This window comes from Musa acuminata, chromosome BXJ1-8, assembly GCF_036884655.1.
Source record: "Musa acuminata AAA Group cultivar baxijiao chromosome BXJ1-8, Cavendish_Baxijiao_AAA, whole genome shotgun sequence".
Taxonomy (NCBI): Eukaryota; Viridiplantae; Streptophyta; class Magnoliopsida; order Zingiberales; family Musaceae; genus Musa; species Musa acuminata.
The window spans coordinates 6,938,890-6,954,578 of NC_088334.1; the positions used below are offsets into that span (position 1 = coordinate 6,938,890).

Sequence of the window (15,689 nt, forward strand, 5' to 3'; positions counted from 1 at the left end):
AAATAAAATTATACTTTTTTCATATTTTAAATTATTTTTAATTTTTTTAAAAAATAACGATTTGAACCAAAACCGAAATCGCTTGAATCAGAACCACAATCAACGATTTCGGTTCGATCCTTAAACCAAAACCAATCCGATTTGATTTTGATTCCTAATTAAGAAAAATCGCAATCGACGGTTTCCAAACCATCAAACCATGGTGCCGTCTCACCGTACCTCCACATTGTTTTTAGCATTAAGAAATTAGACTTGTTTTATCTTTCCAGCTGTACACGTCGTGAATTGATTCTGTGTGTCACATTAAATCCACCTTGAATTGTTGATGTAGACATCTTATTGGAATTGTCACAATCGCCTCATCCAAATCCTCTATTCTCATCTCAATTATTCAATTATTTTTACTATATATATATAAAAATATAATTGGGCAAAACTCAGTGCACGCTCGCAGATCCATCACACGCTGCGCAGTAGAATGGCCGACACTGATTCACGTCGTCCATTTCCGGCAACTATCGTAGGACCATTTGAGTATGACGTACAGCTCGCGTGGTCAAATTAGCACGCTAGCTAATGGACAAGAAGCCAGCTTCGTCTCTGCTCACCAGCTCGGGAGATACGCCATACTTCCAGGTAGAATTGGCACTATTTACAGGATGCAGCAGAGACTGCTCCTTCAGCACTCGGTGCCCATCTCTCCTTGCTTCATGGCTTCGTCGACACTGCTTCTCATTCTCTCCTCTCTCCTGCTCTTCTGCTCATCTTTCTGCTCCGCGGCGAGCCCGCACGCCCTCGTCCTTCCGGTCAAGAAAGATGCTGCCACTCTGCAGTACGTGACCCGCGTCTACCAGAGGACCCCTCCCGTGCTCCTCGAGCTCGTCGTCGACCTCGGAGGCCGCTATCTGTGGGTCGACTGCGATGCCGGCTACGTTTCCTCAACCTACCGCCCCGCCCGCTGCCGCTCGGCTCAGTGCTCGTTAGCGAACTCCTTCAGCTGCGGTGACTGCTCCGCCGCCCCCCGGCCCGGTTGCAACAACAACACCTGCGGGCTTGCTCCGGAGAACCCCTTCATCCGCACCAGCACGATTGGTGAGCTGGCCGGGGATGTCCTTTCGCTGGCGTCGACCGATGGATCCAACCCGGGCGCACTCGCGACTGATCCACGCTTCCTCTTCTCCTGCGCGCCTACCTTCCTTTTGAAAGGCCTCGCCAAGGGCGCCAAAGGCATGGCGGGCCTAGGTCGGAACAAGGTCGGGGTGCCATCGCAGCTCGCGGCCGCTTTCAGCTTCCACCGGAAGTTCGCGCTTTGTCTCTCATCCTCGACGTCATCGGACGGCGTCATGTTCTTCGGTGACGGGCCGTACAGGTTCCTGGGCACCCTCAACTTGGACGCGTCCCAATCGCTTTCCTACACGCCGCTCCTCATCAACCCGGTGAGCACCGCCGGCACCTACGTGCAAGGAGAGAAATCCGTAGAGTACTTTATCGACGTCAAATCGATCCGGATCAACGGCAACTCCGTGCCGCTCAACAAGACGCTACTCTCCATCGACAAGGACGGCGTTGGCGGGACCAAGATCAGCACAGTCACCCCCTACACGACACTCCAGACATCTATCTACAGGGCGGTCACGAACGCCTTCGCAGCAGCATTAGCTGGTGTCCGCAGGGTTCCTCCCGTCGCCCCGTTCGGATTGTGCTTCGATCCGTCGAGCATCGGGAGCACGAGAGTTGGGCCTGCGGTGCCGCAGATCGACCTGGTCCTGCCGAGCCAGAACGTGTACTGGAGGATCTTTGGGGCGAACTCCATGGTTCAGGTGAGAGACAAGGCACTGTGTTTGGGCTTCGTCGACGGAGGCGCTGAACCGAGGACGTCCATAGTGATCGGTGGATATCAGCTGGAGGACAACTTGCTGCAGTTCGATCTGGCGACGTCTAGGTTGGGATTCAGCTCATCGCTTCTGTTCAGGCAGACAACCTGTGCCAACTTCAACTTTACGTCCAGCTCTTAGTTGCCCCCCTTCTCTGCTTTCCTGCCATGGACGCGGCTTTACGTTTCTTTTGCTTTAGTCCTCGAATAAACGTTTGTACGCCTTCGGATTAGAACTGCTAATGCAACCGACAAATGTGCTGATCAACATAAGAGGTGATGTCGAGTCCACCGGGAAGCTGAAATCGATGTGGAAAGTAGAGCTCTTGTTCGTTGACCCAAAATTGACCAAATCATATGAGATCAGCTGATATAAACTGATCAACGACAAAATAATTCAACCCAGTTTAAATCAGACAGTAAATTAAAATCCGATAAGATAGCAAGTTAGATTGACTCTGTATGATAAAACAATTAATCAAATTGATCTAACGAAGCAAGCTGAAATGAATCATGTAAGATTCAAACAATTATGATTATGGTTTTGATAAGATTTAGCAAATAAAATTGCTTAAAGATCTTAATATTACTGGTAAAACATAGGAAATCTTAATCTCAAGGTTTGAAGCCATTTGGCAAGTAGTAAATATGTGATTTGATCCCAGAATGTACGAACAATTAACTCGTATCTTCGGGAAATTAAAAGATGTAGGAAAATTGTATGAAGATTTGATGGATTGTTCCTCATAGGTTTCGCTACAATCTCATCAAAATTTAATGAGGGTAGAAAATTCTAAGAATAATTTGAGTGGTGGGATGGTTTAGTTTAGAACAACGGTTAAATATGAGGTTAATTATAAATTATCTCATGTAATTAGTTATTTTTACTGATCAAATTATATTAGAATCTTTATATTTATAAAAGTAAAAAAATTAAAATCTCTATACAAATTTAAAAAAATAATTTTACAAAATTAAAAATAAAAAAGAAAAATATTTTGTTGGAACAATGGATTAAATATTTTATTTCTGTAATTATACGAATCTAAATATAATTTTTAAGAGTATAAGGATCAAGATGCTAAAAGGAACTAATTAAAGAAATAATATATAATTAGTCTATAAATATACCTGATAAAAGATTATATAAATTCATATATAATTATAAAATTCAGATGTGCAAATAAGGAAGGGTTTAGGTATTAATATGCAAAAAGTCCTTAAAAAATGGAAGAAATAAAAAGATTCCCTTTTTCTTGGTAGCAAAATATATCTTTGAAGCCGAACGTGTCCGTGGCGTATAGAGAAGCCCTAGCGACACTCTGAACCGCATTGGACGAGCGACTGAAGTAATCGGGGGCAAATGGCGTCGGCTTTGGCGAGGGCAAAGAGGACCTGCCGTCTGTCGGCGGCGGCGACGATGGCTATCCGCAGGGCGTTTGCGTCTGTCTCTGTGGGATCCGACATCGTCTCTGCTGCGCCCAATGTTGCGCTCCAGAAGGCTCGTACTTGGGACGAAGGTGTCTCCTCCAATTTCTCCACCACGCCTGTTAAAGAGATCTTCCAGGTTTCAAGATTATCCGTTTTCTTTCACTTTATAATTAGACGATCTTTTATTTGTTTTTTCAGCTATTTTATAAATAGTGATCTGCTGCTATGTATGCCATCAGTTAATTTCGAATTGTTGTGATTTCAGGGGAAAAAGGTGGTCATCTTTGGCTTACCTGTAAGTTTGTCTATTATCTTTAATTTTGAATTAAATTAGTGATTTGTTTTTTCTTTAATGTATTTCGTTATGTTTCTACTAAAAAAACCCGCTATTAATTGAGGGTGTTTGAACACAAGGTGAAAGGCCAAGGAAAGAGTATATATAGGGGCTGCATATCTTTAACATTTTGAAAAGGAAGTCATTCCACCTTTGTAAGTATGCCCTGCAGCATTTTATGAAAAAAGAGAAAGGAAAAGCGCAGAGTCCTACCTACTTTGTGAAATAGTTGATTTAACATTGATCTGGCTGTGGTATGACATTTCTGGGCAGTTTTAATGAGCAGCTACTTCTGAAATTTTCATCAAGATTGAGTAGTTTCATCTTTTAGTGGAGGGTTACAAAAAATACTAGTTTATACAGTAACATAATAAAGGTTTGGATTGCCAAAGAGTCATGTTGCTGAATATAATCCCCGAATAATTCAATTTTGCATGCTTCATTTGAAATTGTTTAAGTTTAATATGATCTCTTCCAGTAAAGATAAAAATTCAATAACTACTCTGGATCTATTTCTATTTAAATGGCCTACAGATGAATCAGAGCATGTAAGTTCTGTGTGTGATTATTGGCTTGGATCAATATATTTTGACCTTAGGCTGCTAATCACTTCAGTCATTTCTTGCCTCTATTCTTGTATTATAATCTTCTGTTGCCTCTATTTATGAAAGTTTGTTAGTAGCCAAGGGCTGGATAACCTTTGGCAGTTATATTGTTAGCTGTTTGTCATGGGATTGAGAAAATCATGACTCCATGTTCTTCTGCCCTAACTATATTATGATGTCAAAGCCTCACCCATGTCTAATTCCCTTATCCCCGTCATAGTGGATTATTAGTTTCCGATATGATTGCTCAATCCTAGGTTTCCATAGTTTTTCCTAAGGTTGAGTGGACACTTGATCCAAGTGGTTCTCATCATTTAAAATATTTCTCTCTTTTATGTGTTTATAGATATTTTCTTTCAATCTACTGTCATTTGATCTTAGATTTGACTTCCCAATGGCCAATAGGTTCCTTTTACTCCATAATCCTATTTATGCATAATTTTCTCTCTCAATGTTATACATTCTCCAAACCTTTCCATAAATGGTTTTCTTCTAAACAACTTGTTGATCATGATTTATAGATTTCCGAGAGGCTAATTGGGACACATCATTCACACAATGTTTACATCATATATTTTTGATCATCTGAACTTTTTTTGGTTTGTTTATATTCTACCTTCTGTATTCTAAAGATCTTCTTCCCACATGAAAATCACTGCAGTCTTTTGTTACGATAGGCTAGGATATCTTCTTCCCACATGAGTTGTATTTCCCATAAATCTGTAACAGCATGTGTTGGATACAAATTGGCATTTTGGGTTGCTCTTTCTTTCTTTGCTGATCTTCTTTATGCATTCCTAAGGGACGAAAACTCTAAAGAAAAAAACTAGATAATGGAAATATATTGATTTTTCTGATTTAGCAAATAAATCAAAAAATATATTGATTTTTTGTGAGAGCTAGAGTGATGATTAAATTACAAGAAACTTGTTTTCTATGTTTAACCTCAAGTCTATAAGCAGTAAACTGCCAGAAATTGGCAAGATTTAGCAAATAAAGTTTACAGAAAATATAAATAGAAAGAAATGGGACAATCAGAATAAAGTTGAAGATGGTGGAGAGTGGAGTGGGTGAAGGAGAGAGATCAATAGAGATCTGTGAAAATCAAAAGCCTTCAACTTTAGCTTTGAAAGTAAAATAAGATTTTTCTAACTTGACATTCTGTAGGCTTACTTTCTATTATTCTTTTAAGTTTTAATGCCTTCCTATTAATTCTACACAATGACCATTCCAGGGTGCATACACTGGTGTTTGTTCTGCACAACATGTGCCTAGCTACAAGAACAACATCGAAAAGTTCAAAGCTAAAGGAATTGATTCTGTGATCTGTGTGTCTGTCAATGATCCATATGTTCTAAATGGATGGGCTGAAAAACTGCAGGCAAAGGAAGCAGTAAGTAATTTGTTTATTTTTTTTTCTTTATGCTAGTTTATGTGGAGTATGATAAATGAAAGAAATGTTGCAAGCATGACTTGGTCACTGTCGACTTCACAAAATTAGTAGCAGTTTCCAGACTGTATTTGATTATAAAATCTAGCTATTTGATACGAATCTTAATCAACCAAAGGTTTGTCATAAAGTTAGCTTTTTGGCTCTTACATTAACCCTTTATCTTTATATATTATATAACCATAAAATTTGTACTTGGTTGATCTTTGTACTTGATTTCAGAAAGAACTTCACTATGCATCCACTCATTCTCAAGGGTATTGGATCCACGCGAGTCTGGCCAGACCAGTATGGATCAGCTCCATGCTGGTGTGTTGAGTGATGGCACTCTGGCATGCATGACACTATCATTTATATGGTTTGGGGGGTGGGGAAGAGGAAGAAGGCAAAAGGAAGAAAGGATGAGGAGGAGGTGGAGAAGAGTCGCAAGATGACAAATGAGAACACAGAAATGTTGGCTTGTTACAAGTAAGTCTAAAACATTAACATAGGAGAGAACCAAAAATGATGCCAGAAAAGATAAAAATAAATAATTAACTTATTTGTTAGAACTTAGGGGTAGCATCAATTGGGATTACAGTGAGCAAAATATTTTAAGGTGGGTTGTCCAAAGAAAAACTCACTTCATGGAGATACAGTTTCCACAAAATTTTGTCTTCTCTAATAATGAACTTCTATCTTAAAGATAATGATTTGATTATGTACTCTGTATATAATAAAGTCTAATTGCATTTCAAGCATTTGAGACTCTAAACAAGGCAATAGTCACCATAATGATTTTGCCAACCTTGCAAATCTAATATTATTGTCATTAAATTATTGTAAAACAACAAAACAATTCAACATTTAGCCTTGGCAATGGCAAATGATATGCCATCAATGTAACCCCCAGTTTTCTCCTCTAGTTTATTCTAAGTTCAAGTAACATATTTGAAAATGTGAAAACAATGCCACTCTTTGGATATCTGATACATGTTCTACTTTTCTGCTTACAATTGATTCTTGTTACCTCCATATATATAAGGTTTGATGCAAAAGATTTCAATTGGCCTTCCAAGCAAGTGTAATCAGGAGCATTTATGATAGATGTAGCTTACTCTGATGTTTGACATACCTTTTAGATTGAGTTTTATGGTGACTTTGATGGGAGTTTTCACAAAAGATTGGAGTTAGATTTGGATCTCTCTGCTGCTTTGCTTGGGCATCGATCTCAAAGGTAAATACCTTTATGTTGAATCATGTATTCACCTATTGGATATTGCTTTTGTCTTTCATGTACTTGTCATGTTTGCTTTTGTCTCTCATGTACTCGCCATGTTTCTTCAAAATTCAGTTGATGGCATGATATTTTCAAAGCACGGAAAACGTCAATTGAACAATATAACAATCTACTTGTGTCATCTTCTGATGCATGATCTGTCATCCTTCACATTTTCTGAATTTTTTAAATTGTTCTTTAGAATGCATGTGTACTGATATTATTTATCAGTTCTAGATTAACCAACACATAGCAAAGGTCCATATACTCTTTTTCTACATCTAGTTTCTGTATTTAAATTGGATTTTTATGCACAAAATATATGATGTATATCTGATGGGTAAAACCACCAATGCCTTGACCTCATTTAGTTCTGATTAAATGAGAGCAACATTTTGAGGGAATGCAAATTCCATCATATCATTTTCTATTATCTTTAATTAGTTTTAAGATATAGCAGCTCTGGATTACTAATAAATTTGGCAATATCTGCTAAATGGCTTGTATCAACACAAGTACTTTCAGTCTAATTCTGGACCAAGTTGCCTTGGACTTTGAGATGGTCCTGTAATTTGAGCTAGATCACCTTTATTTTTAATTTAAAACTTAACATTTGAAATGATACCAATTATATGCTTTAAGGTGATTCTTCAATGTCATGAGATGACCAGAACCAGCCGAGTAAAATTCAGTTAAACAGAACAACTTTGTCTTAACAGATGCTCAAAAATTGCCAGATAGACTCAAAGATGGCACAGTGGTAGTGCATAAGTGGGTCCTATGTAGGCACATGCCCCCTTGGAACTTGGAATATCAGTATGAATATTTTCCTCTACTAGATATCTTAGTATGAGTAATCATAATTTAGTTATTATTAACTTACAACATGTGTTCTCAGATTATGACATGTAAATGAATAAACAAATCATAGTAGAAAATTTATTATATGTGTTAGCTACTAATGATATACAAAAATAGTGCATAGATTACTCATTTAAATTAGTTTCTAGTTAAAACATTTTATGATATAGAATGTAGAGACATTTATAAATGATATCAAGTTGTGAAATTTAAATAGCAATATTGTCAATAGCAAACAATATCAAATAAGGAATCTCCACAAGGACTAATAAAAGGATATCAAGTTGTGAAATCTAATTTCAGGACTAAGAATTGGTGATTAAAGAAAGTTGAATCTACCTATTTTAATATATTATAGGAGATACTAGTGTTGACCTTGGGTAACAATTAAAGAAAATATAATCCAAATGCTTATGATGAGTTGCAAGATTGGTCTTATTTGAAGAATCATGTCAATAACAAACAATATTGAATCGTGAGCTTCCTACGAGGACTAATAAAGCACCCTTTTAGATATATAACTACTGAACTCGTAAGTAGCATAAGAAGTCTCTCTTTTTCCCCGGTGTGCTGTTCTTAGCTGACCATCCTAATCAGTGGTTTATGGGGATGATGCCATCACCGGGAGTAGGTCTGGCTGGTGCTGTTGGCTATAGGCAATATCTTGACTCCTCTTCCTTCTTGTCATGACAAGGAAAAGCCCTTTATTTGTGTAATTGCTGTTTTCTTCTGATGGCTCTGGAGTTGCTTTAGGCTTCGAATGTGACCTGCTTGACCTTCCAGTTATATCCTGTTACTGGTCTAAATGTGAGCCAACAGAATCATAGAAGAAACATGAAATCCCTCATCCATCAGTCAGCTCTACTTCAAGTTAGGTGATATGATTTTGATCTAATTGATAGTATTTTTTTTCTTTGTTATTTATTTATTCTACAAAAACATGGGAAGCTTTTGATAAACTGTTCAAAGTATTATGTCCTAATAAATCACCTGATATGTTAGCTCTTGATACCTGTATTGCAGGTGGTCGGCTTATGTTGATGATGGTAAAATAAAAGCGTTTAATGTTGAGAAAGTTCCCTCAGAATTCAAGGTCTCTGGTGGTGAGGTGATCTTGGGCCAGATATAACCCAGTTGAAATATTACGCATATTTGACTTTTTTGTTAAAACTGATGACTGTAATTTCACGTGGACGTCTTCTTAAATAAGTGAATGTTTGAAAACAAAGTCTTTAATATGCATCCCTTTCTGTACGAAGTCGAGAAGTGAATATTAAGGGTTATTCTTTTTCTTAAAATTAATCGCTTCTTTCTACATTAGGAGGTCTAGGGTCATCTACTGTAGGACAAAATAACCTATATGTTCAGCCTACTTAGATCATCTAGCTCATTTTATTTTGGATTCTGATTTATCCAACTAAATCTTCCTTGTGCATCATGAAATTGCAATATTATTCATATCACTATATGTGGCAGATAAAGATATCGATATAGCTTGAAGTTGTAAAAGAAATAATCCAAAAAGTTTGCTGTTTTATTTCTCTGTATACAAGCCTGTGCGAAAAAGTGGTGGCTGATGTTTTGCAGAAATAGGATCCTTTATCATTGTGAACAGTAGGGAAGTTAATCCTTTGTTCTTTGTAGTGGTTCCACTGGGAGATTAAAATCTTCTCAACGATATGGTGTTAAAATCTCCGTCGGCCCATTTCTTTTGAATGATTTGGTGTTGAAATCTGTGATAGAAGTGGTGAATGATCCAAGTATTGTAGGCATAAATCAGTATCTAATTCTAACTTCGAAGATTAACTTCAAGTTTTCCCTGTATTCGAGTTGGGTTTATGAATAGATAAGTGCTGCTTCACGTGTTGGGATTTCACGGAATCTAAGCCATGAATGATCGATCATAGGTTACAATCTGTTGCAGTGATTAGGTAGATGTCCATCAAAAGAAGCATTATATATCCGGCTCAGCGAATTTGACCTCCTTTAATAAGAGACGAGATGGATGTGTTTTAATATGGTTTTCTTTCTTAAAGAAACTTAAAAACGATAAACAAACAGTTCAATTTCACCTAAATAAGTAGCTGCAAAGACCACTACAAAGAATACTCAAATGGCATGGCAGATGGGAAAGGCGTGCGAGCATATTTGCTCACGGTGGAAGAGAGTGCTGCAGCCTATGGAAGCTCAAGCATGGTTGCTTCCGGGTGGAACCTTCCGTCCGTCGACGGTTTAACCAGGTTCAAAAAGCGGGCCAGAGGAACGACCACTAATTATTTGGCGCACCGGAGGAGACTCCGCGTTCCGAGATAAGGCGGCCTGCGAAAAAGGTTCGTCGTCCTCGTAGTGCCCCTTGCGGGACCCGCATGCCTTCCAGCCCATCTTGACCGTCCGTTTCCTGTGCTCGTTTTGGGAGGATTCAAGCGTGGAAAATATGATGGATCGACAACTCTGACAGCGCTGACGAGGACAGAGAGCGAAGAACAGAAAACCCGAGGCCACCAACGGCCTCGCCTTCTCCCTCGTGATAGATTCATAAATAGACTCTTCCCAGAGCTCCGTCGCCGCCGTCGCCGTCGCATCGTCTCCGTGGAACCGGAAATGGGCGCTCCTGTCACGGTATCATCCCAGCCCACATAGCTTGCACCCCATCGATTCCTTGAGCTGTCGGTGCACGCAAAAGGTTTATCTTTTCGGTCATGAGATCTGTGATCCTTCTTATGTCCATGCTCGTCTCTGTGCTTTCTTTGTAGGTGGTGATGGAGAGAGAGGCAGGAGAAAAGGAGGAGAAGGTCCACGTAGGAGACGCGGAAGCTAAACCAGATGGGGATCAGAAGAAAGAAGTCGACGGAGGAGGAAAAGGAGCAGGGGCGGTCGTGGTGGCGGTCGATGCAGCTCAGAGCGAGACGAGGGCCTCCAGGTTGCAGACCCAGCATCCGGTAGCCTCCATCCAGGTCGTGCCCCGTGGCGCCGCCACTCCGGCCACCCCCGCCGACGCCTACCAACCCACACTGACCCCGTCGCAGGTTAATACCCGTCTTAGATTAGGAAGAGCAAGTGGGATTGGTGCTGATTGAATATGAGTTGATATCTTCTGATGTTTTGATTGGTGGAAGTAGGTGGGTTTGGCGTCGCTGAATTCCAGAGCGTACACCAATAGGATATCCCTCCTCCTCTTCGTCCTCCACCTGCTGGTGGCCGCCGCCGCCGTATGCTTCTTCTGCTTCAAGGGCGTCGAAGGAGTCCTCGATTTCAACTCGGAAAAGGCTCGGAAGGAGCGCCACGTGCTCAAGTTCTGGCTCCCGCCCATCGAAGGCGCCTCCGTCCTCAGCATCATCCTCGCCTTCGCGTGGCAGAAGGCCATCCGGTCATGGCCCTCCGTGATGGTCTCCTTTATCCTCTGGGCCTGCTTCTTCTCTACCATGGCTGCCGGCATCCTGCTCCTCTGCTTCTCCCTCCCGGCGACGGACGGTCTCGGCGTCGCCCTCATCGCCTTCTCGATTGGCGCCGGTCTGTACGCGTGCTGGGTCACCCGCCGCATCCCCTTCGCTGGAAAGGTCTTCGCCCTCGCCCTTCGGCCGGCGACCAAGTTCCCAGATCTCAATGGTCCGGCCTATCTCATGATGGGCGTAGGCTTCCTTTGGATCTCGGCTTGGTGCTTTGCAGTGATCGGAGCGCTCAACTTCTACTATCCACCGCTGACCATCCTCCTTTTGGTGCTGAGCCTTGCTTGGACAGCGGAGGTGATGCGCAATGTAGCCAATTTGACAGTGAGTCGGGTTATTGCCCTGTACTACCTCAGGGGGATGCAGTCCAATACTCAGTTCAGCTTCCAGCGAGCCACCACCATTAATCTCGGCAGCGCTTGCCTCGGGTCGCTCTTCGTGCCCTCCATCGAGGCGCTACGCATCATTGCCCGCGGCCTCAACTTGCTGGAGGGAGAGGATGAGTTCTTGTTCTCGTGTGCGCACTGCTGTCTTCGGGTCATGGAGTCCATCTTCCGCTACGGCAACAGCTGGGCGTTCGTCCATGTAATCAACTACACTCCTCTTCAATCTCCTGACTGTGCCCCCTTTTCCCGACATTTGCTTCTTCTATGCTGATTGGGACGGGGAACGTTTGCAGATAGCGGCGTACGGGAGGGGGTTCGTGGCGGCGTCGCAGAGCACATGGGGGCTGTTCGAGAGGCACAAGATGGAGGAGCTGGTGGACTCGGACATCACCAGTGCCGTGTGCTTCTTGACGGGGGTCACCAGCGGCGCCCTCTCCCTCATCTTCGCTGCTTCCTGGACCTTCTCCTCCCACAAGCACTACACGGCCACCGTCTCCCTCCTCGCCTTCTTCGTGGGCTATCTCATGGTCAGTTTTTTCTTCCCTGCTTCCTTTCCTTCCTCGTTCACCCCACATGATAACGACCCGCACTTCCTTCTTCCCAACAGACGAGGATCGGCATGGCGTTGCCGCATGCGTGCGTCGCGTGCTACTTCGTTTGCTACGCCGAGAACCCGAGCCCGAGGCTGTTCGACGACACCATCCCTGCCCGGCTCAACCAGATCCGGTCCGACAGTGAGGGGTTCGTGCCGACGCCACGGTTCCCCCGGCGTCACCCTACAACCTAAACGACGGAGGCGGCTCTGCCTTCAATCGCACTCCACCGCCGCCGGCTCCTCTGCGGTTAGTCGCAGTAAGACTTCAACCGTGGTGGGTGGGCGGGCGGGCTATCGAGGGGGAGGCGTGGATTGTCCATCACGCGAAGGATGGATGGTTTGACCCGGCGACGTCGCTAATAAGCAACACCCGAGGCCACGACGTGCCGAGGTGGAACGAAGGCGACAGCCACGTCGCGCACGCAAATGATCACAGCGCGGACATTTGCCAACCACATTGCTTATTGGAGGTCCCATCCACTTACCGATATCTTTTGCTATCACGAGTTGTCCTGTGGAGATTGACGTGTGGCCCAATTCACATACGTGATAGAGATATATCGTAGACAAAGAAGCCATGTAATTGTACCGAGAGCAGCAGCGGAATGTGAAGTCGATGTCGACATGTAGGTAGGAATAATTACGGTGTAAAGGGGTGAGAGACACACATAAATAATATGATTATATATGTATAACGAAGGGGACAAGGATGGTGGGGATTGATTGGCGTGGCTGCTACAAGACAAATCTGCTTGTCGCGTGTGAGTTGAGATGTATTTTGCTGTGAACAGTTTGTTGTACGTCCACTTCATTTGGATGGAATATTCTGGGTGGAAGACTTGCGCAATGCTGCATGCAGCATCGCTGGTCAATGGTGGGAAGACTATAAACTATCCGCCAATGCAACGGGCCCCATTAGTGAAGGGGGGGCCCCACGTTAGGGTCTTGATGTCACAGTTTGCAACAATCGATTAATGTACGCCATTACAAATGGGTTGTGATAGAAAAGTATCAATAATTACAGTCCAAGGGTTGTTGCTTTTCTAAATGCCCCTCCTTTCTATTTTTATATTTAAAAAATATACGGATGATTTTTCTAAAAAAAATTCCCTTTAGAGTTTTTCTAAGAAATATATTTTTATTTTTCTCGCATGATACTCTTTATTTCTTATAATACTCGGAACGTCATTTGTCGTTCTCCGTCGACTCTTTGCTTACACTTTTTTCGTCGTTAACATCACTAAGAAATTTATTTATTATATACTACGTAATCTCCTAATTTTAATTCCGTCATTGCTCAATAGAATAAAAATTTAAATTAATAAAAATCATAAATTATTTAATTGAAGATTTCATCTCATAAGAAAATTTCATCATTGATGGAAACTATTTATCAGATATATTATTAAAAAAAGTTATTTACTAAGATAATTTGGAAACTTATGCCGTTGGAGAAAAAGGAAAGAATAAAAGATTGTTTATCTTATTTTTTCTAATTCTAGCCAATAAAAAGGGGAAAAGATTGCATTGGAGCTTCAAGGGCGAATGAGGAATCTCCACATATTAACTTGTGTTGACGATTAGTGGATCTAAGAATCACGAGTCAAACTAAGATGAGAGATTAATATCTCTCACCCTCTCAAAAATTGGTTAATGTTTAAATTTGTGTTACTTGTTCTTTCTTATTTTGAATTAAGATTTCCATGAGTTCGAGCATCTTTCTCGAATCTTGTCATTTGTTTTGTCTTAATTGATTCTTATTTTAGGTTGGCCTGCATCAATCACCATCTTCAATATATATATCGGACTTGCTTGTCTTCACACATATCATCGCTTCGACAGACCACGTGAGCAAAACTATTATCTTATAGTGCTCAGATAAGAATAAACAAAGATGAAAGCGCTCAATGTGAAAGCAAGATATAATACTTCAAGAAAAGAGAATTATCTATTATTAATTTACCATATGGTGCAAAATCATATAAATGAGAACAATGTTAAAGTGTCACTATAGAATTATAAATGGACAAATTCCTCTAAGAAAGTCTAAGTTTCGTATTTTTCCCGTATAATGCCCTTTTTTCGTTTTATTCCACTAGAGCCTCTTTGTCACCTTTATTATATCGTAATTACCTTCGCTTCATTATGGTCACTTTCGTCCCTCGTCATGGTATGTTGTCTCGTCCTATCATGGGTTCTCATCTTTGTTGTTGTTTTTGTTTGTGCACTCTCATTGTTATTATTGCTTGTGTGTGCTCACTCTCATCACTCTCATTGCCATTCTTGGTTATGTACTATTGTCATCATCCTTGCTCGTGCACTCTCGCCCTCATTATTGTTTTCGTTGCCTCCGTCTTACCACTAGGTTATGCTGCCTTCACCCTATCTTCTTATGTTCTCTTCTCGAGGTTGCGAGCATGAAGTTAGCATTTAGAGCAGGAGGCCAAAGATGAGGTGGGGTTGTTCGAGGGGGTACTCTACGATGACAATGTAGAGTGGTAGGCCTCGTGACGAGAAAGCGATAAGGATGGGTGGCAAGAGTAACGACAACGAGGACAGTGACAAGGGCCTCATGGTAACGAAGGTAGCTCACAATGCAACATAACTAGAAAGAGAACGAAAGGTAAGAATAAGTTCATCTTATAGAATATAAGAGGCACTCTATATGAATTAAAGAAAAAAAGAGATACTATTAGGGAAAATCTTAAAAAAAATAAGATTTGTTTGAGAAAATTATCCATTATAAATTTAATTGTAACCATTTTAAGTTACTCTACAGACTTGATTAAGTCCAAAACATGGGAAAAAAAAGAAAGAATAAAGTAGGGCTGGTCAATAGACTTGTTCTCCAAACATCTTTAAAAAAAAAAGCCGTTTAGGAATTTCAAGAGTAGCAGCATTTAAACCACAAATCATCTATTTTTCCATAGATATTTCCCCATATAAATTAAAAACTTTCAAAATTTTAATTTTGGGTAAAAACAAAAGTTGATGCGATCATATCACGTGAAACACAGTACCTAAGCATATGGAACACCAACCAAATGGCAAACCCTATCGCCATGGATGGAGGAAAACGAAGAGGGCTGGCTTCTTTGGGATAAAAGGGTTCATTGCCCTTTGGTCTGTGCCTTTGACCTCCTAAATTGCAGCAGCATCAGTGTTCGTGTTTGTAATGGCCTTCACAGGGATGTGTTTGTAATGGCCTTCACAGATTGATTTGTACTCACGCTACTGCTTGAAGAGTCCTCGTTAAAAACCGAAGGCTCTGCTCTTTAGGTCTCTCGAAGGCTAAGCACCCACTCCGATCATGCCACAATAGCATTGCGACGACCTCCAACGTATGTTTAGCTTAAGAGACTATTGACGACCTACAATAACGATTATAATTTCTTAAAATCATGATGCAAGCGACTTTGGGATCCAACGTGATTTGAATTAGATCCTAAT

At 41.2% G+C, this 15,689-nt stretch overlaps 3 protein-coding genes across 3 annotated transcripts; all 3 read left to right on the plus strand.

Moving 5' to 3' along the window:
- The first annotated feature begins 615 nt into the window (after nt 1–615).
- LOC103993421 (probable aspartic proteinase GIP2) lies at nt 616–2,146 on the plus strand. Its single transcript, XM_009413487.3, has one exon. The coding sequence runs from the start codon at nt 660–662 to the stop codon at nt 2,013–2,015; it is 1,356 nt and encodes a 451-aa protein (XP_009411762.3). The 5' UTR covers nt 616–659; the 3' UTR covers nt 2,016–2,146.
- Nucleotides 2,147–3,152: 1,006 nt separating this feature from the next.
- Nucleotides 3,153–9,110, plus strand: LOC103993420 (peroxiredoxin-2F, mitochondrial). Its single transcript, XM_009413486.3, has 5 exons — nt 3,153–3,440; nt 3,570–3,599; nt 5,478–5,636; nt 6,815–6,909; nt 8,836–9,110. The coding sequence occupies exons 1-5, from the start codon at nt 3,237–3,239 to the stop codon at nt 8,939–8,941; spliced, it is 594 nt and encodes a 197-aa protein (XP_009411761.1). The 5' UTR covers nt 3,153–3,236; the 3' UTR covers nt 8,942–9,110.
- A 910-nt stretch (nt 9,111–10,020) lies between these two features.
- On the plus strand, nt 10,021–12,534 carry LOC103993419 (uncharacterized). The gene is made up of 5 exons (XM_009413485.3): nt 10,021–10,431; nt 10,566–10,838; nt 10,932–11,843; nt 11,938–12,171; nt 12,252–12,534. Exons 1-5 carry the CDS (start codon nt 10,414–10,416, stop codon nt 12,429–12,431), a joined length of 1,617 nt encoding a protein of 538 aa, XP_009411760.2. The 5' UTR covers nt 10,021–10,413; the 3' UTR covers nt 12,432–12,534.
- Nucleotides 12,535–15,689: the final 3,155 nt, after the last annotated feature.

Bases quoted from the DNA above. Each gene is read 5' to 3' on its own strand.
- LOC103993421 (XM_009413487.3), top strand. From the start codon at position 660: ATGCAGCAGAGACTGCTCCTTCAGCACTCGGTGCCCATCTCTCCTTGC.
- LOC103993420 (XM_009413486.3), top strand. From the start codon at position 3,237: ATGGCGTCGGCTTTGGCGAGGGCAAAGAGGACCTGCCGTCTGTCGGCG. The intron at 5,637-6,814 runs GTAAGTAATTTG...CATACCTTTTAG, and splicing joins AACTGCAGGCAAAGGAAGCA to ATTGAGTTTTATGGTGACTT. The intron at 6,910-8,835 runs GTAAATACCTTT...CCTGTATTGCAG, and splicing joins CTTGGGCATCGATCTCAAAG to GTGGTCGGCTTATGTTGATG.
- LOC103993419 (XM_009413485.3), top strand. The intron at 11,844-11,937 runs GTAATCAACTAC...GAACGTTTGCAG, and splicing joins ACAGCTGGGCGTTCGTCCAT to ATAGCGGCGTACGGGAGGGG. The intron at 12,172-12,251 runs GTCAGTTTTTTC...TCTTCCCAACAG, and splicing joins TCTTCGTGGGCTATCTCATG to ACGAGGATCGGCATGGCGTT.